Here is a 25,410-nt window from a genome sequence, read left to right on the forward strand (position 1 = left end):
ATCCCCCTCATAAAAAAAAACAACAGCCCACAGGTTGACAAGAAGGAGGGGGGGGAGAGAGAGAGAGAGGGAGAGAAAGGGAGAGAAAGGGAGAGAGACTGAGAGAGAGAGAGAGAGAGAGAGAGAGAGAGAGAGAGAGAGAGAGGGGGGGTGAGGGAGGGGGGGGGGGGAGTGACTAGAGAAGGGGAGTGAGAGTGGAGTGATATAAAAGGGGAGAGGGCAAGAGCGAGAGAAAGGGGGGGGAGAGAGAGAGAAAGGTGTGGAGTGATAGAGAGGCCTTGGTGAGTCGGTCTGTTTTATCATAAGGTTATAAAAGTTGCCAATTAATGGTTATTGCCCTCCATGCTACTCTCCGCAGACCACTTCAAAGTCCTCGAGCAACCATACATGTACCTGCTCAGGTACCCGTGCATTTTTACCTCATGTTCCCTTGCAGATAGCACTGAAGCTAATCTTACATTTTACAGGCTACATAATGTATATATATATATATATATATATACATGAAGCCTTTTCTTAACATTTAAAATGAGCTTCAATGCTATCTACATTGGGGGGACATGATGTCAAAACATGTTAAATGTTAAAACATGTTAAAACTAGCATGATAGCGACAAGCTCGCGGCGCCGGGTTTTACTCATTCACTTACCATACAGCTTACACGTTAAAGTTTAGTGCTCCATCATCATCGTCGCGGCAACTCAGAGAAACATCAAAGTCCGGGCCCAAGGACAAAAGTGTCAGACTTTGCAGTCATGGCAACCCCGAGCAGGCTGGTTTAGCGATTTGTACAAAGTGTGTACAAAGTCCAAAAAAGAATGCCAGTGAAAGAATAGTGCCCGATTAACTTTGATGAGGCTAATGGTTTGCTAGTGGGTGTACTTTATCGGAACTCATTGCGTTTGGGTCAAGGCTGTTCCCTTGAGGTCAAAGGTCACCACTGAACACTGACTGTTTAACGAAGTATGTGTGTTTTAAGAGTTTCTGAAGGGATAAAACTGTACTCTTTATTACGAGGGGTTGTTTGAAGCGGGGGGTGTTTAAGACACGTATTAAGGTGGTTCTTAAGGGTTAACCTGTACTTTAATGGAGTATTTAGAGGTGTTTAAAGCAGGGATGTGTAGGGAGTTCCTTTAGGGTAAAACTGTACTTACTAATCTTGTATTGATAGGTGTTTATTTATTAGGGATGTGTAGGACATCTATTAAGGAGTTACTTAAGGGTAAAAGGGAACTTTAATGGAGTCATTAGAGTGTTGCAAGCAGGCTGTGTGTGAATGTATCATGTATCATGTATCATTCACCGAACAAGTTTCTTCCCGTTATCCTGTAAGTGTTGAAACTTGACCCATCCTCAAGGACTTGACCGTAATTATTAACCGGCAATATTCCACACAGTTAGGAGGTTAGCGGTTAAGATCAGAGCTAACTTAATAGCCCTTCTTATCATGGGATTAGGGTTAGGTGGAAGATGATTCACTTGTCTAAACTCTCGCTTCGGGGGTCGGGCCAAAGCTCAGTAAAAGTTGTAGGACTTTGAGTGAAAGCAGCGATAGTATTTCATTTAAAGTCCTTTTACAGTCTAGCTTTCCTCACCACAGAATAAGTTTGAAGCCACAAAATGAACGCTACCGTCTGAGAGTTTAAAAAACTCCTCCCTTCCCCCTCTCTCTCTAGTTCTCTCTCTCTCTGCCCTAATCCCCCTCTCTCTCCCTCTCCCTCAGCCTCCCTCTCTCCCTCAAACTTTCTCTCTCTCCTCCCTAGTCCCCCTCTCCCCCTCTCTCCCCTAGCCCTTCTCTCCCACCTCTCTCTCTCTCTCTCTCTCTCTCTCTCTCTCTCTCTCTCTTGCTCTCTCTCTCTCTCTCTTCTCCTTCCCTCTCTCCCTCCCTCCCTCCCTCCCTCCCCCCCTCTCTCTCTCTCTCTCCCACCTCACCCTCTCTTTCTCGCTTCCTCTCCTTCCATGTCTTTAAGACTTCAACACCTCGGCCCGGCCTGAACTTTGACCCAAAGCGCACACCTTAGTTTTGCTGCAGCCCTGATTCAAAATGAGGAACCCAAAATGAGTCATGCTCACAAACAGTCGCTGTACATTCCCCTTGGGATCTGTAGTCTTTCAGGCCGGCCTAGGACCAAGAACTCATAATCAAGTTGCCCTACATCGCGGTGGACTGGAATGTTGAAAGATCACTGATCTGGGCCCCCCGATCAAAGGACACACACACACATAATCCTCCCACCCCCCTCTCCGTCTCCCTCTCCGTCTCCCTCTCAGTCTCTCTCTCTCTCTCTCTCTGTCAATTTCTCTACCTCTCTGTCTATGTCCCTCTCTCTCCTAGCCTCTCTATCTCTCCCCTAGATTCCCTCCTGCCCTCTCTCTCCCCCCTCCCTCCCCTTCTGGTTCTCCCTCTCTCCCCCCTCCCTCTCCCTCTGTCTCCCTCTCTCCCTTCCTCTCTCTCTCCCCCCCTCCCTCTCTCTCGATAGTCTCTCTGTCTCTCTCTTTGTCTGTCTCTCTCTCTCTCTCTCTCTCTCTCTCTCTCCCCTAGCCTCCCTTCCTCCCTCTCTCTCTGTCTCCCTCCCTCCCTCCCTCCATCTCCCTCTCTCCCTTGTCCATATCTCACATGTTGCATTTCACTGCGTAGCTGGTGGGAAATGACGTGGGAAACGTTTTGAAAGAGATTATTATGCATTGTCTGCACTCCTCGGACGATAAGGAGGGATTGTGTCGATGTTATGTAATGACTTTGACCAAAACTCGCTCGCTCCCTCTCACCCTCTCCCTTTCTCTTTCTTTGCTCTCTCTCTCTCTCTCTCTCTCTCTCTCTCTCTCTCTCTCTCTCTCTCTCTCTCTCTCTCTCTCTCTCTCTCTCTCTCTCTCTCTCTCTCTCTCTCTCACACTCTGTCTCTCTGTCTCTCTCCTTCCCTCTTCCTGTCTCCCTGTCTCACTCTCTCTCTCTATGTTGACCTTGTTTTTGTATTGTATTTTATATGGAACTTTGAGTCTGGAATAAAGTATTCATTCATTAATACATTCTCTCTCTCTCCCGGTCTCTCTCTCTCTCTCTCTCTCTCTCTCTCTCTCTCTCTCTCTCTCTCTCTCTCTCCCTAGGACGATCACAAGTTGACTCTTGACGAACTCCATCGGAAATATGGAACCGACTTGACCCGGGTAAGTTCATATGCCGTGTGTGTGTCCCTGTGTGTATGTGTGTCCGTGTGTGTGTGTCTGTGTGTCTGTCTGTGTGTGTGTGTTTGTGTCTCCGTGTCTGTCCGTCTCTGTGCTTGTGTGTCTGTGTGTGTGTCAGTGTGTTTGTCTATGTGTGTGTGTTTGTGTTGTGTGTGTGTGTGTGTGTGTGTGTGTGTCTGTTTGTGTGTGTTTGTGTTGTGTGTGTGTGTGTGTGTGTGTGGGTGTGCGTGTGTGTGTGTGTGTGTGTGTGTGTGTTTGTGTGTGTGTGTGTTTGTGTTGTGTGTGTGTGATCCACCACTAGATATCTGAACGAACAAAAGAAAGAGAGGAAAGACCCCTCCTGTTCTCCAAGGGAACAGAACCCCCCCCCCCTAACCTGGTGTGGAAACCGTCCGGCAAGAATGACTAAATAAAGATTACAGCCATGTTCCTGTCTTCCCCGGAATGTTTAGATCCCAGGCTTTTCCCCTTCATTCTCCAAAAGACACTGTGTGTCTAAAAACGTAAAGGCTCAGTTATGATTTCACGTCGACGCAATGTAACGACCACGCAGTCGTGAACTTGTTGTGGTTCTGCATCGGGTTTCCGTGAGCACACCAATCAGAGCCCTTGCTGCTGCGTTGCCTCGACGTAAGGTCACTTTGGTTTGCCCTTGGCCCTAGCGTTGAACGCAAGGAGGGTCCGCAAGGTCGTAGTGGTTCCGTAAACCCCCTTGCCTTGCGTTGACGAGGAACCATAACTGAGCCTTTGGAGTTACGGCCATGTCTGCTGTTGCACCCGTGTTGTCGAAGCAAGGAAAGGCTTCATTTAAGGATTAGCGTAATGAACGACTTCTGAACACTAAATTACAGCCTTCAGAACATCTATCCATCCCATCTGTCACGCTGGCTTATCTGCAAGGCGAGTGGGAACGACACTGAGCGCAAACATTCAATTACCTTCAAATGGTTTACTATTAAGTTTAGTCACTGAGACAAGGCGCTTTTATCCAAAGCAGGCAGAGTGACACAGCTACATGTCATCCAGGCTTCTGAGCGATTGATGACGTTGGCATCGAACTTGGTAGCTTAAGGTGTGGGGGTGCAACACTAATTGAATGCAGAATAAAAATAACTTGATTGCTCCTCCTCCTCTCCCCTCCTCCCCTCTTATCCTCTCCTCTCACCCTTCCCTCCTCCTTTCCGTCACCTCTCTCCTCTCCTCTCACCTTCCCTCCTCTCTCTCTTCTCCTCTCTCTCCCCTCCCTCCTCTTCCATCCCCTCTCCTCTCCTCCTCTCTCCCTCCTCCTCCTCTCCTCCTTTCCTCTCCCCTCCCCTTTCTCCTCTCACCCTCCCTCCCCTTCTTTCCTCCCTATCCTCCTCTCCTCTCCCCTCGCCTCTCTCCACTCACCCTCCCTCCCTTTCTCTCCTCCCTCTCCTCTCACCCTTCTCCTACCCTCCTCTCTCCTCCCCTCCCCTCCTCTCCTCCCCTCTCCCCTCTCCTCCCCTCCTATCTCCTCCTCTCCTCCCCTCCCCTCCTCTCCCCTCTCCTCCTCTCCCCTCTCCTCCTCCTCTCCTACCCTCCTCTCCTCCCCTCCTCTCCCCTCTCCTCCCCTCCTCTCCTCCCCTCCTCTCTCCTCTTCTCCCCTCTCCTCCCCTCCTCTCTCCTCCTCTCCCCTCTCCTCTCCTCCCCTCCTCTCCCCTCTCCTCTCCTCCTCTCCTCCCCCCCTCCAGGGTCTCTCCGGGGCTAGGGCGAAGGAGATTCTAGCCCGCGACGGGCCAAACTCCCTGACCCCGCCCCCTACCACACCGGAATGGGTCAAGTTCTGCAGACAGGTACGAAGAAATAACCGCTAAATCATGATCCAACTGCATCTACAACCCCATATCTCTCCTATTTCACTGGGATACTCCTCAAACGCCTAGTTCAAATTTCTTCATTAGGAATGACTCCTTCAGATGAACCCATCTCGTTTTCAAGGGGGTCCTTAAGAACATAAAGTACAATAACAACATATTAAGAACATATTTCTCTAAACCAAAAAAAAGAACACAAAAAAAACACATACACGCGCCGCACACACACTTGCATAATGAACAACATAAATTTTGCATACGATTTCTATAGGGAAGAGAATACATATCTCTGGTATTCAACTGGGACTCTCCTCTGACACTGAGTGTAGCACTAAGACTGATTAACGGTATTAAAGTGTCTAACTTTCTGGTTAGTTAGAGACGGGTCTTCCACTGTCTGCGCTTATCTGTGGAGGATGCGCCAGGTATCTTTTTTGATAGGTAAAGATCGCCAGGTAAAGATCCGGTATCGACACACATTTTTCTGATCGTTTTTTATACGGAGGGAGGGAGAGAAAGAAAGGGGCGGGGTATGGAGAGAGAGGGGGAGGGAAGGTAGGAGAGAGAGGAAGAGAGGGAGGGGGAGAGGGAGAAGGACGATGGGATGGAGGGGGGAGAGATGGAAGGAGGGGGAGAGAGAGAGAGGGAGAGGGAGGGGTAGGGAAGGAGGGAGGGAAAGGAAGAGAGGGAGAGATGGAGGAGGGACGGAGAGGAGAAAACATGAAGGGAGGGGTAGGGAGAGTGAGGGGTGGCGGTAAAGAGGGAGGGAGGGGAAGAGGGAAAGAGGAGAGAGAGACAGAGGGGGGGAGAGAAAGGATTGTGATGGAGGGGGATATTTTCTAAACGGGTTCAGATATGTCGAAGTCGACAACGGAGTCTTACCCTGTCTCTGGATGTGTGTCTTCCTCCCAGCTGTTCGGAGGCTTCTCCATGCTGCTGTGGATCGGAGCTCTGCTGTGTTTCCTGGCCTACGGCATCCAGGCCGCCTCTGAAGACGAACCCGCCAACGATAACGTAAGAGCGCTTTCCGAAACTCCTGCGAAAAGCTAACCCAGAGCTAGCACAACAAAGTTTTGATATATCCGTTAAAAATTAGCGATGTAGAATATATAGAATGTAGGCCTGGGCGATATGGCTGAAAAACATATCACGATATTACTTGATCATATTGATCAATATCGACAACTATTGAATTTGAAGGACCTAAAAAGACTAGGAATTACCATGCTGGATTAAAACACTTAATATGACCTTCCACTGTTCTTCATTGATAAATACTCCAATGTCAATAGAACAATGAAAAACACTCAAATATTGTAAATAGGTATGGATCCGTGTTTGTGTAACATACCCAGCTGATAGATGTGGTGGTCCAGTCTCTTATTGATATATATTTAACATGATTTTGTTTGATTTTGATCAAAAGTCTATCACAATATGATAATTGATTGTTTATTGTTTTATTGTCCAGGCCTTGTTGTCAATTGCCTTAAAGGGCGATTGAACCCTAAACCACATTTTTCAAGTTTTAAACATTTTATTACAAAGCTCATAACAGTTCTTTCATTCATTCATTTTCATGTCATTTCTTTAAATCAGTGTTCGAAAATCCATCTGAAACAGTGGGCTAGCCACTCTCTCTTTCTCTCTTTTTCTCCCCCCTCAGTTGTACCTGGGCGTGGTGCTCTCCCCCTCTTTCTCTCTCTCTCCTCCTCCCTCACCCTAACCCATGGTCTCTCCTCCCTCAGTTGTACCTGGGCGTGGTGCTCTCAGCCGTGGTCATCATCACCGGCTGCTTCTCCTACTACCAGGAGGCCAAGAGCTCCAAGATCATGGACTCCTTCAAGAACCTGGTGCCTCAGGTACAGTCCCCCACCTCGCTCCCACCTTCATCATCATCATCCTCTCACCCCTGAGAAAGTCCTGGGTTGAGAAATGAAACGAAAGGGGATCAGTTTTTTTAGTACTAAAAAAAAAAACAGACGCCAAAGTAAATGCTAAAGTAAAGACAAACTGGGCAAACAAGACAAGACGGTATCAATATAAACTATCAATAATATATAAAATATAAAGTGGCTAGGTACCAGTATTAACAATTCTGAGATTTCATGCGTACAGTTCGGTAGTTTTAATGTTGGATGAAAATATTCGGGTCTGAGGAGGTTGATCAGTTTATAAAACATTTGTAAACGTTTGCAGCGTAGTGGACAAACCAGTATGTTACTTCTAATTTAAGATATATGATCTACATTCTTTTACAGACTTATCACAAATTGAAAATTAATCAATTCAAGTATTCTCTCCATATTCGTTTGTTAAGGTATTGTCATTATACTTTTAAATTTAAATTATCCTTTGAAACGCACGCACACACACCAACAGTCCCATAGTCAGTGATTTGAATGTTTATGGCTCTTTAAGTAGCTTTGATTACTTTTATTATAATTTATTGTTAAATTATTGTTATTAACGTTAGCCCGCTAACGCTCCTGTTAGCTAACGTTAGTTCGAATCCCTAACGTGTGCGTTGGGTGTAGATATATGTAAACTTGAATTCCTACACTGACATTACCTCTGCTCTCCACAGCTGAGTCATTGGTTATTTGTTTTTTCTTTTTATTTGATATATTTTATGACCCGGCCTAAGTTCATAAAATATCATCTACTTATGTAGATTAGCTACTGTGCAGAAGCTAAAGCCACACAACCTTCGAGTAGGATGCGCCTGCCAGACTTCTCGCGTGGTTTGGCGTAGACTCGCATTGTCTTGCTTTTGGCGACGCCTCCCGTGGTGATGGCGAGAATACGAAGTGAAGGGATCGCGAGAATACAAAGTGAAGGGATCACGAGCATGATCACGAGAACACAACGTAAAGGTATCGCGAGAATACAACGTAAAGGTATCGCGAGAATACAACGTGAACGGGAACTTCACCGAACTTTCCAAACACAAGGAGGGCACAGGGCAGTTCCAACAGTTGAGCGCAGCGATATTATACACTATGTTTGGATCGAAGCGGGACATATTATATTGCATTTTGATGTACTTTAACAATAAAAAGCAGTTCAAAACTTTCAAAACATTGATGTGAGTTCATAAATGCACTGAAGAAGGTTGTAATAAAGTGTTAGGTGTTTAAAAGTGTGTGGTATTGACAGCACAACCCTGTTGAATGAATATTTTCCTTAATACTGTTGATGCAAAGCATATAAAGTAATATTGATATCGATATAACTATATGGAACTGCTGATTGACGGTTATATTACTATTATAATTATTATTAAATCATATTGTTGACAATAGGCCAACACATGTCAGCCATTTTGAATTCAAGACCATGTTCATCTTCTCCAGCAAGCCCTGGTGGTCCGTGACGGAGAGAAGAACTGCATTAACGCTGTGGAGGTGGTGGTGGGAGACCTGGTGGAGGTCAAGGGTGGAGACAGGATCCCTGCTGACCTGCGTATCGTCTCTGCTCACGGCTGCAAGGTGAGGGGGGAGAGGTGGAGAGAGAGGAGGGAGAGAGGGAGTGGAGCGTGGGAGAGAGGGGGAGGCGGAGAAGGAGTAGGGGAGAGAGGGAGGGGGTTAGGAGAGAGAGAAGGAGGGAGGTGGGAGAGAGGAAGAGAGAAAGAGGATAGAGAGACAGTGGGTGAGAGAGAGAGGGACAGTGAGAGAGAGGGATGGGGAGAGAGAAAGAAAATTTGAGCGAGAGATCGCCATGGTGAAACATGAAACGTCATTCACTTTATTTACTGGGGACAAGAAATGGACATCACATTATACACATTATAAGTAATGGACACTAATAGGAACAAGATAATCTACGGAGATGCAAGGCCTTTTACATTTGTACTGACTTTGATATATACTCTTATCTCATTCAGAGCAGCACGGCCCCAACTCACTCCACCTCAAACACCGACCTGTTTACCTCTATTCTAACGGCAGTGTTTGTTTTGGAAACTTTTAGCGAATGCCTGATCGCAAATCTGCTCACACATGCTGTTGGGGCAATGAAATGAGAATCAGTCAGACACCAACCTATTTTGGGTTTCTTGTTAGCTATTTCTTTATATTTGTCAGGAGGTAGGCAAGGCAAGGCAACTTTATTCATACAGCACTTTTCAGACACGACGCAGACTTAAAGTGCTTCACATAGAAACATCGTCATACAATAAAAAATGCATTGTAGAAAGTGCAGTGTATTGAAGGTTAAGCCGAAAGCTAAAGCAAACATGAAAGTATTCAGCCTTGTTTTAAAGAGGTCACAGTTAAATCCTCAGGGAGATTATTCCAGCGATTTGTTGCATAGTAACTAAATCCTGCTTTCCCATGTTTCGTGTTTACTCTAGTCTAGGGATAATTAACTGAGGTCTTCTTAGATGATCTAATTGGTCTAAAAGGCTTATGTAGAGGAGACGTAGGGTTGCTCGTTTGTGCCTTACACGGTTGAATCGGTGTGTGAACGGTCGTAGGTCACTTTGGATAAAAGCGTCTGTTAAACACCCTAAATCTCTCTGTTTGCCTCCATTTTGTTTTTATCACAAAAGGTGGACAACTCTTCCTTGACCGGAGAGTCTGAGCCCCAGTCGCGCACCCCAGACTTCTCCAACGACAACCCTCTAGAGACCAAGAACATTGCCTTCTTCTCCACCAACTGTGTCGAAGGTAGGAGGAGGGAAATCAGCAACGGGAAAAGAACTGCAGAAATCGATATGAAATGGGAGGGGGGGGATTCTTGATGACACATCATAGACACAAGTGCGGATATCTCTGCACTTCCTCCACCAGAAACTCTTAAATTTGGTCCATTCTATCTTCCATCTTCTCAAAAAAGCGTACACGCAGCCAACAGCCCCAAACACTTGAAAAATTGCGCTGTTTGGGAAAAAGTGGTTTTGCCCGGAAATGACGTAGCTAGCGGACCAGTCACAGCCCTTGCTGCTGCGTTGCCTTGACGCAAGGTTACACTTTTTGGGAGGCGCACGTCAGGCCCTTGCGGTGGACGCAAGGAGGATCCGCAAGGACGTAACGGGTCTGTAAACCCCCTTGCGTTTCGTCAACGTGGAACCATAACTTTACCTTAACACCTCTCTCTCTCTCTCTCTCTCTCTCTCTCTCTCTCTCTCTCTCTCTCTCTCTCTCTCTCTCTCTCTCTCTCTCTCTCTCTCTCTCCCCCCCTCTCTCTCATCGTCTCCCAGGCACTGCCCGTGGCATCGTGATCAACACCGGCGACCGGACCGTGATGGGCCGTATCGCTTGTCTCGCCTCCTCCCTCGACGGCGGGAAGACGCCCATCGCCAAGGAGATCGAGCACTTCATCCACATCATCACGGGTGTGGCCGTGTTCCTGGGCGTGAGCTTCTTCATCCTCTCCCTCTGCCTGGGGTACGGCTGGCTGGAGGCCGTCATCTTCCTCATCGGCATTATCGTCGCTAACGTCCCCGAGGGACTGCTGGCTACCGTTACGGTGGGTTTGTGGGGAGATGGAGGGAGGGTGGGGGGGAGGGAGGATGGGGGTAGAGGGGGGTAGGGAGTGTGGGGGTGAGAGAGGGTGGGAGAAAGAGGAGGAGGGAGGTAGAGAGAGGGGGGGAGAGAGAGGAAGAGAGGAGACAGAGAGAGAGGGGCAGGGTGGGAGGGGGGGAGAGAGATGAATGGAGGGGGGGAGGGTGGGTGCGGAGAGAAATCGGGAGAGAGGGAGAGAGAGAGAGAGAGGGAGAGTGGGAGAGAGAGAGCATTGGAGGGAGGTAAGCTAGGGGCGAGAGAGAGATGGAGGGAGGGAGAGAGAAAGAGGGAGCGAGGGAGTGGGGAGAGAAAGTGGGAGGAAAAAACTGAGGGATGGAAGGGGGAGAAGAAAGAGGAGAGAGAGACAGCGGGGGAGAGAAGGGAGGGGGGAGTGAGAAGGAGGGAAAGATGGAGAGTAAAACTCAAACCTGAGTTGTGACAGAATATCTAGCCATTAGCTAAACGTCCACTCTCCCTCCCTCCCCTAGGTATGCCTCACCCTGACCGCCAAGCGCATGGCCAAGAAGAACTGCCTGGTGAAGAACCTTGAGGCTGTGGAGACCCTGGGCTCCACCTCCACCATCTGCTCCGACAAGACCGGCACCCTGACCCAGAACCGGATGACCGTGGCCCACATGTGGTTCGACAACCAGATCCACGAGGCGGACACCACCGAGAACCAGAGCGGCACCTCCTTCGACCGCAGCTCCGCGTCTTGGGCTGCCCTGGCCCGCATCGCCGGACTGTGTAACCGCGCGGTCTTCCTGGCAGAGCAGTCCAACGTCCCCATCCTGAAGGTAGGGTTTCTGAGATTCATCAAGGTTTAATAGTGGTTTCTTCTTTTTGTGGTCAAACGATCTCCTAGTTAATATAATCAAGTTGAAACGTTAAGGATTAATACAAATTTAGGTAGATGTTTTTTACACATGAAAGGTTTTTTGTATTGTATGTTTATGTCTCGAATTTTGATCGTCATTTCGATTTTTGGGTCAAACGATCTCCAAACTAATATAATCAAGTTTAAAAAGAGTATTTTTATTTAATTCATTAAATGTTTTATAGAGATTGCAGAACACTTATTGCAGAACAGAACACATATTTGTGCAGTATTTTCGATTTGAACACTTCTTCTTGAACATTCTGTGTAATTTTTTCAAGGGGAAATTTAACAAATGCATCACGTTTTCAAACTCAAATATAAACGTTTGAATAATCGTGATTTCAACTTTGATCAAAATAATCGTGGTCATGATATTTTCCATAACCGAGCAGCCCTGCCTGAACGTAACTCCACCGCCGTTTATGCAATATTAAACAAACAATAACCGTGGAGCACGCTTTTGTTTGCGGAGACAAACCCGCTAAGCTTCGCGCTCTGACGCACCCCTTTTGAAACCACCACAAAAAGATTGTGAATGATTCAACGCTGAAAGGAGATTTGGTTGCAGGGTGAGCAGCTGGGTAAATCGGAGGATGATTATGAATAAAAGGCATGCATGTGAGGGGTGTGAGCTGATCTGTCAGGTGATAGGGGTACATCACGCACTAATGATAGCATCATGTCAACATCACGAACACTGTTGACTCCAGGATATGAATACGACTCCTCTTCGTCCCCTGTGAGACATAAGGCTTCAATGAGCACTCTCCATTGCATTCGGGTCCTGGCAGCATAAAGTGCCTCTCTCATCTGTTCTAGCTCTTGTGCCACAGTTCTGCACCGGGTGGTTTTCAGCCTCCAAGGTTTTTTCTTTTGCCTAGTGGCAATCCATCTTAAGGCGACTTTTGTGATGCATCCTCAACACATAGCCATCTCAGGCTTCTGTTCGTAGTCGACTTGGTAATGCTCCGGGTTCCCGTTTTCATGTACAGGTCATTGTTGGAGATCGTATGAGGCCAAAAGATCTGGCCTATTCGTCAGAGACATCCATTATGGAACGCTTCCATTCTCCTCAGAGTCCATGCTGAGTCCGATAAATAGTTATTCCTGGACGCTCTTTGTTAAGATGATGTTGTTCATGGGCGCCCCAGTGTTTCACCAGGTAGAGCAGGTACCATTACGGCCCAGTCCTTACCGCAGCGACCAGGGTTTGATTCTTGCCCTGGTCCTTTGCTGCCTGTCCTCCCTTAACTCTCACATACCTTCCTGGCATACTTAAGCAATAATCACACGACAGGGAGTGCTGTTGTGCTGAATATCATCACAGCTGTGATTCAGCCGTAGGTACGAGGCTGTTTTTCGATTGCCGAAGATAATCACAGCCTTGCTGATATTCAGTACAACAGCACGATCTCGAGTATGAAATTGCTTTTATACAACAGTTCTACCAGCACCTTTTATTAGCTAACAGTAATAATCAACGACAGATGATGATTTTTTTTGTTCATTTAATGATTTATTTTGCTCCGCCAACACAAATAGATCCGCGACTGGTACTGAACTGTTGCCAAGCAACATATAAACACACTAGATGGTTAATAACATTAACGGTTATTAGAACACCTGTAAAGCGGAGTGATACATGTATAGTTAAAAGTCCCAGTTCTGTTATACTCTATATCAGCATTCATGGAATGCCTCTTGTCCAATCAAATTACTTGGTCGGAACCTACAATAAAAAGGATAAAACCTTCAAAAAGAAATCGTAAAACAAAGGTGTTGTTGTTCTTGGTTTTAGTTGCATGGATTAGTTCGATAAAGTGTGCAAGGGCACCAAAGCGAGTCGTCTGGTGCTGGCGTCAAAGAGTTGGAATGCGGCCCGGTACTCACATCCAAATTGGATTCAAATCCCGTCTGTTCATGATTTCTTTGGGCGTAAACAAACGAGGGAGAAAGAGATGTACAATTATAATTGATAATATCATAACATTTGTGTTATATAGGATAGGGCCAGATGGTGCCTTCGAGTGGGGAGCATGTTTGAAGTTCTGAGAGATTTAGAAAGACGTTTATCCTTGTTAAAAACATGGATCAAAGCATCTGCACTAATAAGGAAATAAATCCCGCACTAAATACGCCGTCCTTCGTCTTTGTTTACAGAGCATTGCCAGTTTGAGCTGAAGAAGCTCTAAAGCTTTGACAAAGCAGAATTTGAATTTGTCCCTCCTTGCTTCTGGAACTCTCTCCCACTATCCATCCGTATTATAGAGTCTCTCCCCACCTTTAAAAAATCTATCAAACTCACCTGTTCAGACCGGCCTAGCCCACTTAACTCCACCCACCAGCCAATTTAGGCAAGGCAACTTTTTTTATGCGGCACTTTTCATACACGAGGCAGACTCAAAGTGCTTTACATTGAAACATAGTCAGATACTAAAATGAAATAATTAAATAAAATAGATGAGTAAAAGAAAGCAAAGTTAGGGTTAGGGTTAATGAAAATGTTCCGTTGTTTAACTTTACTTTAATTTTTCGTGTTTTTAAATTGTATTTGCTTGTCTTAACTGTAAGGCAACCTTTAATTGTTTTGAAAGGCACCCTGAAATAATAATAATATTTTTTTAATAATAAACTTGATTTTAAGGCGTCTTTCACGGCGCTCAACGACATTTTATAAAGGTACACAAAAGTCATTAAAAAGAAACAAGATAAAGAGAAAAAATGATAATAATCGCAAAACAATAGTAGGAGACTGAGTAATTGGCATCAGGTGGAATAATAAAAATCAAATGTATTATTATTATTACTATTTGTGAATTTTTTAATTCATTGCGATTTACCCACTGATTCCGAATGTGTGTGTCCTGTTTGCCCACAGAGAGACGTGGCCGGAGATGCCTCCGAGTCCGCCTTGCTGAAGTGTATCGAGCTGTGCTGTGGCTCCGTGAAGGGCATGAGGGAGAAGTACACCAAGCTCTGCGAGATCCCCTTCAACTCCACCAACAAGTACCAGGTAACGTGTGTTTCGAAGTTTAGTTTTGGAGGCGCGCGTCAGGCCCTTGTGGTGGTCGTAAGGAGAGTCCGTAAGAAGGGTCCGCAAGGACGTAATGGGTAAATAAAGACCCTTGCGTTGCGTCGACCTGGAACCCTAACTGAGCCTTGAGAATCAGTGATTAATGCTCACCACTGACCCCTTCTGGTGGGTGTAAATGAAGAGTTGTGTCACGCTTTTAAAGGGACTCATCTAAGAATCATTCGATTCCTGCTCACTACTGATCCCCTCTGTCAGGTGAAGGGAAGAGCTGTGTTCCTCTTTTAAAGGGACACATGTAAGAATCAGTGATTCCTGCTCACCACTGACCCCTTCGGGCAGGTGAAGTGAAGTGCAGCCTGTTGGTTGAAACGGTAACAATCAGATAGATAGACACCATGTTACATATAGAATTAGAGTTAAAAACAAGTAAAATATGTGTAAAAGTATAAAATGCAAATAATATATACGCAGGACAATAATAAACAAGAAGAATAGTATACAAGCCAATATTTACATGCTTAAACAGTGCATAAAAACAGTGTAAGAAAACACTGTATCAAACAGCCAAGTTAACATGCGTATTTGATATGCAGTGTTATGTTATGTTATGAACTAATGTTAAGTTACAATCATGAATACATTTAGTCATCAAAAAGCAATGCATCAACGCAATGGCGAGCATCAGCAAAGGTGTTTTTAACAGTTCAATCGCATCCTGCTCCTTTTCTAACCAATCAAGCAGATCAAACAACAAACCGGCTCAATCCTCTAACAAGAAACCCTCTCTCTCTCTCTCCACCCCGACGCCCCTCAGCTCTCCATCCATAAGAACACCACCCCCGGCGAGACCAAGTCCATCCTGGTGATGAAGGGCGCCCCGGAGAGGATCCTGGACCGCTGCTCCACCATCCTGATCCAGGGCAAGGAGCAGCCCCTCGACGAGGAGATGAAGGAGTCCTTCCAGAACGCCTACGAAGAGCTGGGAGGCCTCGGAGAGAGAGTGCTGGGTAAGGGTTTGATGCATCGCTACAGTACTACTACTGATAATGCTAAAGGCCCCCACAGTGAGGACCTTCATGCGAAAAATAAATAATTAATAATGTGACACTGAAGTTGTTGATGGACGATGGGAACTCTTAAAAGTTTTAGAACTACAATGAATTCCCGGTCTAGGCACTAGTTTGAATCAACAATTAAAGGAACTCTCAAGGACTTATGAAAGTCAAATCACTGGTTTAATATACATATATTTTTTATTTATTTGTATTAATAAATATTTTACCATGGATTTGTTGTTGTATAGTTAAAATATTTATGAATTAAATTAAGAAATGACATGAAATTAAATTGTTTGGAATGACATGTCAATTACTAATTCAATTCATAAATGGTCCTAAATATAATAAACACAATGTCTTCCCCTTTAGTTTTCTGTGCTATACCTACCCATAACACGCTTGGTTTTAAATCTTCGACGTATGAGCATCCAAACCAGCTCAACACAAACATGTTTTTCCCCCACCTCCTCCAGGCTTCTGCCATTACAACCTTCCCGACGATCAGTTCCCAGAGGGGTTCTCCTTCGACACGGAGGAGGTGAACTTCCCCACGGAGAAGCTGTGCTTCGTAGGCCTCATGTCCATGATCGACCCCCCCAGAGCCGCCGTCCCCGACGCTGTGGGCAAGTGCAGGAGCGCTGGCATCAAGGTAATGAGACTCTTGAGTTTTAAAGGAACGATACCTGCTCGCTCAGAAAAGATTCTTGTGTTCTTGGACCGCAGTGACGTAAATTTTGAGATGTTTCGCTTTTTGGATGATCGTTATGTGACACATTTTCTTTGTGTCGTACATTTCTAACCTCTTTAATCTCAAATCTCTTGAGATTAAAATCCCTTTTCAAGAGAGACCTGGCCAAGATGGCCGCATGGAACAGACAATACATCCACGTTTCATACAAACAAAATGCACAATTTACACACAATTAAAAGACAGTTTTGGATTTAAATTAGAGAATTATACACAGCTACATGGTCCAATACGTCCACATAATAAGTCCTTAAGTAAAGATATCAAATTAGATTTGTGTTGATAGTTTTGAGTCTTGGTTACCTATTAGTAATTAGTAGACGCTCCATAATTAGTAGGTGATTTTATCCGAAGGGATTTAGGATAAGGGTGTTTATGAATGGAGCTAAACTTTATTTGAGTAGGATTAACAATTATCGGAATCATAGTCTGACCATTGCCCAATTCTTCTCAGGTTATCATGGTTACCGGTGATCACCCAATCACAGCCAAGGCCATCGCTAAGGGCGTCGGCATCATCTCCGAGGGCAACGAGACCGTTGAGGACATCGCCGCTCGCCTGAATGTCCCGGTCGCCGAAGTCAACCCCAGGTACGTGGACAATAAATCGATGCCGTACGTTATACGTCATTTCGTCCGATCATAGAAGAATCAAGCAGTTTTTCCGATCGATCGTCGACCGTGTTTGAACTCAAAAGTCTCATATTATACCACCAGGTGTGAGTGTGATCAAGCTGTTTGAAACTCTGCCTCTTCCTGTGTTTAAGTGACAACACAAGTGGTCGGCCCACCTAGATGTGTGCATCCTCACTCAGTGCGGCCCGCATCCTCACTCAGTCAGGCCCGCACATAATAAAAAAAAAAAAAAAAAAAAAAAAGAATAATCATAATTGATCGAGTTACAGAAAACTGGGTCAAGAAAGATGAGAAGAATTCATAGAATTTGAAGGCAAACCCATGCGTTTGCTTAGAAGCGATATCAGTCATTAAAGATATCCACTTAAGTCGCCACTACAACTACTACAACTGCTTGTTGGGTTTGAGTTCATTGAGTTGTTGCACTTAATGTTGGGCCACTGTTTTTCAGTTTTTTGACTTCATTGAATGATGATGTATGTGAGCCCTTTGCACTGATAAAAATACTGACCATTCATGTGGCTGTTTGAGCATGGAAAACATGAAATGAATGTATGTTGGTTCAATTAACATACCGTACATAGGTTATGATTCTGGATAATTTTTTAGGTAGTGGCCATCCCCAAAATGCACCAGAATACAGGAAATCATATCTACCAAATTCAAAATTGTGTAGCTTCTCTCAGCTCACGTTTAGTTAGAAGTGTGCAGTCATGTGGCCCTCCGATGGTTATGATGAAAAATGTGGCCCTCTTTATCATGAAAGTTGCCCATCCCTGACCTAGACGGACACAAACATCTATAGTAACACGGAAATAAACGTCAAAGTAACTTGACGATCAACTAAAATACAAAACGTCTCGACCTTTATGTTGCTTCGGTCCAAGAACGCATTTATCTCTTTATGCAAGGAGGAATCAGAGCGATTCATGAAGTAAGATAACCTGCTAAATGACCTAAACGGAAACGGAAATGTAAGTGAACATCGTCCCATCAAACGGTGTCTCCTCGCCACCATTACTGTCAGAAGCTCAGGAGCTAGTGCGGGTTGATTTGTAACCTGAAGGTTGCTAGTTGGATCCTCGGCTTCTCTTCTTCCCTGATCGAGATGCCTCACCCTGACTGCTCCTTACGAGCTGGCTGGCGCCCTGAGGGGTCGACTCCACCGTCGGTGTGTGAATGAGTGTGTGAACCGTTGTACATCGCTTTGGATAAAAATGTAAATGTCTCACCGCCCCGTGTTTTCGTTCCTCCTCTCCAGAGACGCCAAGGCCTGTGTGATCCACGGCGGAGAGCTAAAGGATATGACCAGCGAACAGCTGGATGACATCCTGATGCACCACACCGAGATCGTGTTCGCCCGGACCTCGCCCCAGCAGAAGCTGATTATTGTGGAGGGCTGCCAGAGACAGGTGAGTCCCATATACCCCCATATGTGGGTGTGTGGGTGTGTGGTTGGGTGGGTGGGTGTACTTAGTTTTTGATCCAGATGCTTTTATCCAAAGCGACTTACAACAGACAGACAGAAAGAGAGACAGGGAACCCAGAGTCAAACAGGTGAGCACCGACAGATAGAGAGACATGCAGAGAAAGGAAATCCAGAACCGAGAATCCAGGGAAAGATGACGACCCAGCCTTCATTCAGTACTTTGTTAAACAGCTCAGCACAGACAGACAGACAGAGAGCCTGACTGACAGACAGAGAGTCTGACTGACAGAAAGAGAGACAGACAGGGAACCCAGAATCCAGCGAAAGACAGGGAAAATGTACATTTGCATGTAGGGCATTCAGCAGACGCTTTTATCAAAAGCAACTTGGATGAAAGATTTGTCAGAAGAAAAACTTTTTGATGAAAGCTGACAAGTTCGAATCCCAGTGCTCACAGCCTGGCTGTCGTATGCCACCCTTGAGCAAGCTGCTCAGGATGACATCCTTCTGAAAGATCTTGTCACCTTGGAACACAAAGGTTGGAATCCCAATGCTCAATGCTCAACATCTCAAACCTTCCCCAAACCCTGCAGGGAGCCATCGTCGCGGTAACTGGTGATGGAGTCAACGACTCCCCGGCCCTGAAGAAGGCCGACATCGGCGTTGCCATGGGGATCGCCGGTTCTGACGTCTCCAAGCAGGCGGCCGACATGATCCTCCTGGACGACAACTTCGCCTCCATCGTCACCGGGGTGGAAGAGGGTGAGTGGGAACAGAATGAATGTGGCTCAGGAGGTAGAGCGGGTTGGCTGGTAACCTGAAGGTTGCTAGTTGGATCCCCGGCTCCTCCTAGCTGAGTTTCGAGGTGTCCCTGAGCGAGACGCCTCACCCTGACTGCTCCTGACCAGCTGGCTGTCGCCCTAAGGGGTCGACTCCGCTGTTGCAGTGTGTGTGAATGTGTCTATGGATGGGGAATGTGTGTATGGATGGGTGGATGTGTGTCTGAATGTGTGTGTGAATGTGTATATGAATAGATGAACATGTGTAAATGTGTGAATGGGTGTATGAATGTGTGTGTGAATTGGTGAATGTGTGTGAGTGAATGAATGTCAGGCTGTTATGGTAAAGGGATTTGAGTGATCAGAAAAGCGTGGTATAAATGCAGTCCGTTGAGAGAACCCAAGTAAGAGCAACGTGTTCTGTTGTCTAGTTTGGTGTTTGGTTTGTAAACTTGTCTCGAGACTTGTAATTTCTCCTCATGACACACTCTTTACCCAATTGACTCACGGCTCCATCCCGCCTACAGGTCGTCTGATCTTCGACAATCTCAAGAAGTCCATCGCCTACACCCTGACCAGCAACATCCCCGAGATCTCACCCTTCCTCCTCTTCATCATCGCCAACATCCCCCTGCCCCTGGGCACGGTCACCATCCTCTGCATTGACCTGGGAACAGACATGGTGAGCGAGACCATCGGCCAATCGAAGGGTGATCAAATACAACCCAGTTCCACAGGGTTGAACACGATCGAGCCATAATAATAGATAATAGATGATCGACTTTAATTGTCATTATGCAGTAGATCCATAAAACGAAATTTGCCTATGCTGGCTCTAAAACAATGCTCACTAACACTCACACAATAAAAAGTATACAATTCTGAAAAAAATACAGTCCAAAAGACACATTTTAAGAAAACAGCCATGACGATAGTTTCAGTCTCTGTATACATGTGAACTGTATAATCAGGAGTTCAATATGTTAACATTAGACACACTCACACACTAAAATAGAATAATACTTCAATAAAAGTATTTCCCTCTGTATCTATTTAATTATAGATAATATTGTGTGTTAATGTAGGTTTAATTTTGGTATGAACTTACCTCTGACTTCCCTATTAAACTTTTTTTGTATTCACTACTCCTGTCCAGCCTATTATTTAACTATACTCTGCTTATATTGCACAATATGACGATCATACAGCACAAACCACACCTTAACCGCTATTTTGCAGTACTGTTTAGATCTCCAACCACATTTCGTTGTCTCTGTACAAGGCTCTGTACAGTGACAATGAAGTTGAATCTGAATCTAAATCTGAATCTGATCCCCCCCCTCCCCAGGTTCCAGCCATCTCCCTGGCCTACGAGGCGGCAGAGAGTGACATCATGAAGAGACAGCCCCGAAACCCCAAGACAGACAAACTGGTCAACGAGAGGCTCATCAGCATCGCCTACGGACAGATAGGTAAACACTTTACTACACCTGGGAATTCTGATTACTTTTCCCGATTTTCTTTTTATTATTTTTTATCCGCCTACATCCAAATCTGTAAATGTTTTCGTCAGTTTACTGGTCTTGGGTCAGGGGCGCTTACTGCTATGCTAACTGCTATGTTGCTATGCTATGCTAACGATAGAATGAAGAAGAACTACGTCCTATGCTCAGTGTAGTGCTAGGGCCAACCCTCTAGTTACCAAAGCCATGATTACCCATCCCTTAGAACCCTACCTAGGAACCCTAGTTCCCCAAGTCTATCTTCCTCTGGTTGAGGTAACAAGTAACACCAGTCCCACCACTGTGAGAATATGCCTCTCTTAAACTGGTGCTGTTTAATCTGTGAACCATGCTTAAAGTCAGTCACCTCCCAGTCAGTGGCTGCAGGCTCTAGTCACTGTTTGGGCCAAGGTCGATCTGACCAGTGGCATGTCGCCCCCTAGAGGTACATCTGGGGTATTGCAGTCAGTGCAAAGACATACATGAAAAACTCAGTTTGATTATCAGGAAGTAATCATGCAAGTTGAGTTTCTGAAATACAGCTCTTGTCTAAAACACAAAAATACATTGTTTTATATATTAATGGAATATGCATAAATGAAGTCAATTACTTAGTCAATTACACAATAGGTCGAAAAAAGTGTCCAACTTGGGACATGGGCGCTAAGTGCTACGCTAAGTGCTATGTTACTATGCTATGTTATGGAATGTATTTAAATTATGTAAATTAATCAATGAAAAATTAACAAATAACAAATGTGTTTCTTTGCTATTTGCTAGGTATAATGCAGGCGATTAATAGGGAATGCTTTAAGCATAATGCATAAATGAAGTAAATTAATCAATTAACTATCCGCCAATTAACACATGTCTCTTCTGTATCTTCCAGGTATGATGCAGGCTGTCGCTGGCTTCTTCACCTACTTTGTGATCCTGGCTGAGAACGGCTTCCTGCCCATGGACCTGCTGGGAATCAGGGTCTACTGGGACGACAAGATGGTCAACGACCTGGAAGACAGCTACGGCCAGCAATGGGTCAGTAAGGCTAGGCTAACCACTTGGCTAATGGATGTGTTGCGATATGTGCGCTGTGCTAGGCTAATGATAGGTCAAAAAAGAAGAGGGACTTGGGTCAGTGCGACTATGCTACTTGCTATGCTAACGTGGCTGTTTTGCGATGCTAGTCTAACGATAGGTTGAAATGGGCGAGGGTCTTGGGTGAGTGGATATACTAACTGCTGTGTTGCTATGTTAGGCTAACAATAGGTTAAAAAGGGCTACAGACAACAATGGGTCCGTATGGCTATGCTAACCTCTATGCCACGGCTGTGTTGCTGTGTATGCTAGGCTAACGATAGAACATGAAGAGCTACGTTTTATGCTCAGTGTAGTGCTATCCGTAGCCTTGTAAAGCGGTTGTTTTTTCGCTTGCCGTTGATGCTAATGCTACGTTAGCATCGCATTAGCATTGATGCTAATTAAAATACCCTTTTGCCAGCTCAGTCTACTGGTTGACTAGAAAAAGCCAACCGAAAAATGTGAATGTTCGCAACGTTGCAAATGATTCAAAATGCCTCTCCTAACGATTCATTTTTTCGTTTTTCTTCTGACCAGACGTACGAACGCAGAAAGATCGTAGAGTTTACTTGCCACACGGCGTTCTTTGCCAGTATCGTGGTGGTCCAGTGGGCTGATCTCATCATCTGCAAGACCAGAAGAAACAGCATCTTACAGCAGGGGATGAAGTGAGTAGAGCTACCACCGGGAACTTTATTAGTAAAATCTCAGGTACAGGCTCAAAGGGATAAGAAGGCAGAGTGTTCATGACGCCCCCCCCCCCCCCCCCCCATTACCCCAGCCCCCCAGAGAGCAGGAATATACTCTCTTAATGAGGAGGAAGAGATCTTGTGTTTGTTTGTGTGTGTGTGTTTGATAACTAGGGTAAGACGCTACACAACTAAGTACTATAACTAAGCACGAAATACAAGAAGTCTGTACTTTAAGTGCAAGGACGTAAAACACACAACAAGTGTGTACATTAAGTGCCAGGACGTACAAACACACAATAAGTAGGAGGGGTGGGAGAGGGGTGGCTATGCAGTACGTATGTTGTGTGTGCATAGTCAGGACCGTAGTGTAACTTGTGTACTGTGCCTGGAATGTTGTGTGTGCATCGTTGTGACATGTGTCATCTGGTTACCATAGGAACCGCATCCTGATCTTCGGACTGTTCGAGGAGACTGCCCTGGCTGTCTTCCTGTCCTACTGCCCCGGGATGGACGTAGCACTGAGAATGTACCCCCTCAAGTGAGTACCACGCACACAAACACACACACACACGCACACACAAAGATACACACGCACGCAAACAGATCAGCCACACACACAGAAACACATATATATATATATATATATATATATATATATATATATATACACACAAACAGATAAAGATACACATACACACAGACAGATACAAACACAGATACACAATCACAGACACACACCCACCATCCATTCCATCTCATTCTCATGTCCCTCCATCATGTCCTCACACTCTCTCTCCCCTCTCTCCCCCTCTCTCCCCCAGACCCTCATGGTGGTTCTGCGCCTTCCCCTACTCCCTCCTCATCTTCGTTTATGATGAAGGCAGAAGATACATCCTCAGACGAAACCCAGGAGGTAAGTCTCACCGTGACACACTCCGACAGGAAGCAGGATTGGGTGTTTCTTCACAGTCCTGCGTTCAGAAACACACACTGGTTTTTAAACGTTTTTTATTGGTCACATAAAAAATAAAATTTTACATACAAAAGGGGTCATTGTGGAAATTACTGGAACCTAAGTAAGTAATCGATAATAGTCATTTAAAAACAGACCTCCCTTAATGAGGTGGTGCTATAAAAACAGTCATTAAAAATAAACGGTATATAAATATGTGCCTAGAAAATTCAGCAAAAAAAAACGTTCATTGATTTACTTTGCAAGTCATTCTGGGACTTTTTTTTTGCCGCTATGGAGGTGCAATAGGTCTTAAATTGTGTTCATAATGGTCTTAAATTGAACTTCAATTTCTACCAACACTCGAACTGTTCATGCGCTTCCCAACATCAACCAGTGTGTGTGTGTGGCGGTGGTGTTGTGTGTGTGTGTGTGTGTGTGTGTGTGTGTGTGTGTGTGTGTGTGTGTGTGTGTGTGTGTGTGTGTGTGTGTGTGTGTGTGTGTGTGTGTGTGTGTGTCTGATGGTGTGTGCGTGTGTGTCTGATGGTGTGTGCGTGTGTGTACATGCGGAGGGTTGTGTGTGTGTGTGAGTGTGAGTGTGGGTGTTATTCGGGTGCATGGGCATTAGCTCATGGTGCTCACACAGGCTAATCCGGTCGGAGCCGGCTTCCTCCCAGATCACTGGGCTGTGGCACATGTTACCCCTAGGGGATCGGAAGTCGCAACATCCCCTACCCACTGAGCTGTATACAAAGTGTGTGTGTGCGTGTGTGTGTGTGTGTGCCGGTGTGTGAATGTGTGTGTGATGGTGCATACAGTGTATTCAAAAAACATACTTACATCGTCGAAAACAACGATATCTTACTTTCTGGTGCGCGTCATTGTAATTATAATTTGAGCAGTGGTTTTATGCTACCTTTACTATGATTAAACATTATATCATAGTATTACATTATTTATCATTATTATTTATATCCATATAATTCTATCCAATATTTTTTTCATAACCATATTGCTTCTTACAAGCTTACGTTAGACTTTGGGATACATTTGTGATTAAATTATTTATTTTATTCGTACTACCTACTTAACTGAGTTTTTTAAGTATTAATAAAACAATGTTCTCCTTCAACCTGTTTGTCTAATTGTTCTTCTTTGTTTGTTTCCTTCCAGGCTGGGTGGAACAGGAGACTTACTACTAAGTCCCCACAACATGTTGCCGTACCGAGGAGAGGAACAAGTACTGCATTATTTTTGCTACTGCTGTGTTACAAATCTGTTCCAAACTGTTCCATCACCAGCAGCACACACACACACACACGTGCAAACGCACACCTAAAACACACACACAAGACAATACTGTTTGTAGATGCGTGAATAACGTCTTTTTCATGTGATTGTGGTTGTTAATAAAAACGGTATTGCTTCTAATATTTGACTGCCTCTTGAGAATGAATTTTGTGGTCTTTATTTTAATTTATTTTTGGGTGATATTCTGATGCGATCAGAGATGCTGAGAGAGAGAGAGAGAGAGAGAGAGAGAGAGAGAGAGAGAGAGAGAGAGAGAGAGAGAGAGAGAGAGAGAGAGAGAGAGAGAGAGAGAGAGAGAGAGAGAGAGAGAGAGAGAGAGATCCACGTTTTTACATATACAATTAGGGCGTTTAGCAGCCGCTTTTTATCCACCTCGACACTGAACTAGCAACCTTCCGGGGAGCAGTTATGGTGGGGTGCCTTGCTAAGGGTCACCTTAAGATAGATGGAGAGAGGATGAAAGATGGAGAGAGAATAAGAGAGAAAGAGGAAGAGAGAGATGGAGAGAGAGGTGTGTGTGAGGAAACTCATCCATGTATATCCTGGGAGTGTATTTTTTGCTTATGTGTTTGTGTGTGTGTCTATCTGAAGTACCTGTGTGTGTTTCCCCAAGCCCCAGAGTCCAATCAGACTCAGACCAGGTGAGGAGGGTTCGCTCTTCAGTCAGTCAGTTTAAAAGAGAGAGAGAGATTGATAGAGAAAAAAAGAGAGTCAGGGAGAGACCAAGAGAGGGGGATAGACCAAGAGAGAGAGGGAGAGATATTAGTATAATATCGGATGTATATA

General features: G+C 45.2%; 1 protein-coding gene across 2 annotated transcripts; it reads left to right on the forward strand.

Annotated features, from left to right (window-relative positions):
* The first annotated feature begins 3,028 nt into the window (after window positions 1-3,028).
* On the forward strand, window positions 3,029-24,746 carry LOC132460643 (sodium/potassium-transporting ATPase subunit alpha-1). 2 transcript variants are annotated; one of them, XM_060055437.1, is made up of 21 exons: window positions 3,030-3,166; window positions 4,897-4,998; window positions 5,932-6,033; window positions 6,768-6,881; window positions 8,376-8,510; window positions 9,572-9,689; window positions 10,223-10,491; window positions 11,015-11,323; window positions 14,285-14,419; window positions 15,255-15,447; window positions 15,972-16,147; window positions 16,701-16,837; window positions 18,144-18,294; window positions 18,905-19,073; window positions 19,618-19,772; window positions 20,439-20,562; window positions 21,482-21,627; window positions 22,207-22,337; window positions 22,798-22,899; window positions 23,183-23,274; window positions 24,487-24,746. In XM_060055437.1, the coding sequence occupies exons 3-21, from the start codon at window positions 5,950-5,952 to the stop codon at window positions 24,513-24,515; spliced, it is 2,769 nt and encodes a 922-aa protein (XP_059911420.1). In that variant the 5' UTR covers window positions 3,030-3,166; window positions 4,897-4,998; window positions 5,932-5,949; the 3' UTR covers window positions 24,516-24,746. The 2 variants fall into 2 exon arrangements, with proteins under 2 accessions (XP_059911421.1, XP_059911420.1); XM_060055438.1 differs by lacking the exons at window positions 22,798-22,899; window positions 23,183-23,274; window positions 24,487-24,746 and having other exon boundaries at window positions 3,029-3,166; window positions 21,482-21,750; window positions 22,043-22,267.
* Window positions 24,747-25,410: the final 664 nt, after the last annotated feature.

The sequence above is a fragment of the Gadus macrocephalus genome, chromosome 7, assembly GCF_031168955.1.
Source record: "Gadus macrocephalus chromosome 7, ASM3116895v1".
NCBI classification, from domain to species: Eukaryota; Metazoa; Chordata; class Actinopteri; order Gadiformes; family Gadidae; genus Gadus; species Gadus macrocephalus.

What these genes read in the sequence shown, in the direction of transcription:
- LOC132460643 (XM_060055437.1), top strand. Translation starts at nt 5,950, where the DNA reads ATGCTGCTGTGGATCGGAGCTCTGCTGTGTTTCCTGGCCTACGGCATC. An exon ending in GTCGCCGAAGTCAACCCCAG is followed by an intron (nt 16,838 to 18,143) that starts GTACGTGGACAA and finishes CCTCCTCTCCAG; the next exon opens with AGACGCCAAGGCCTGTGTGA. An exon ending in ACAGCTACGGCCAGCAATGG is followed by an intron (nt 21,628 to 22,206) that starts GTCAGTAAGGCT and finishes TCTTCTGACCAG; the next exon opens with ACGTACGAACGCAGAAAGAT.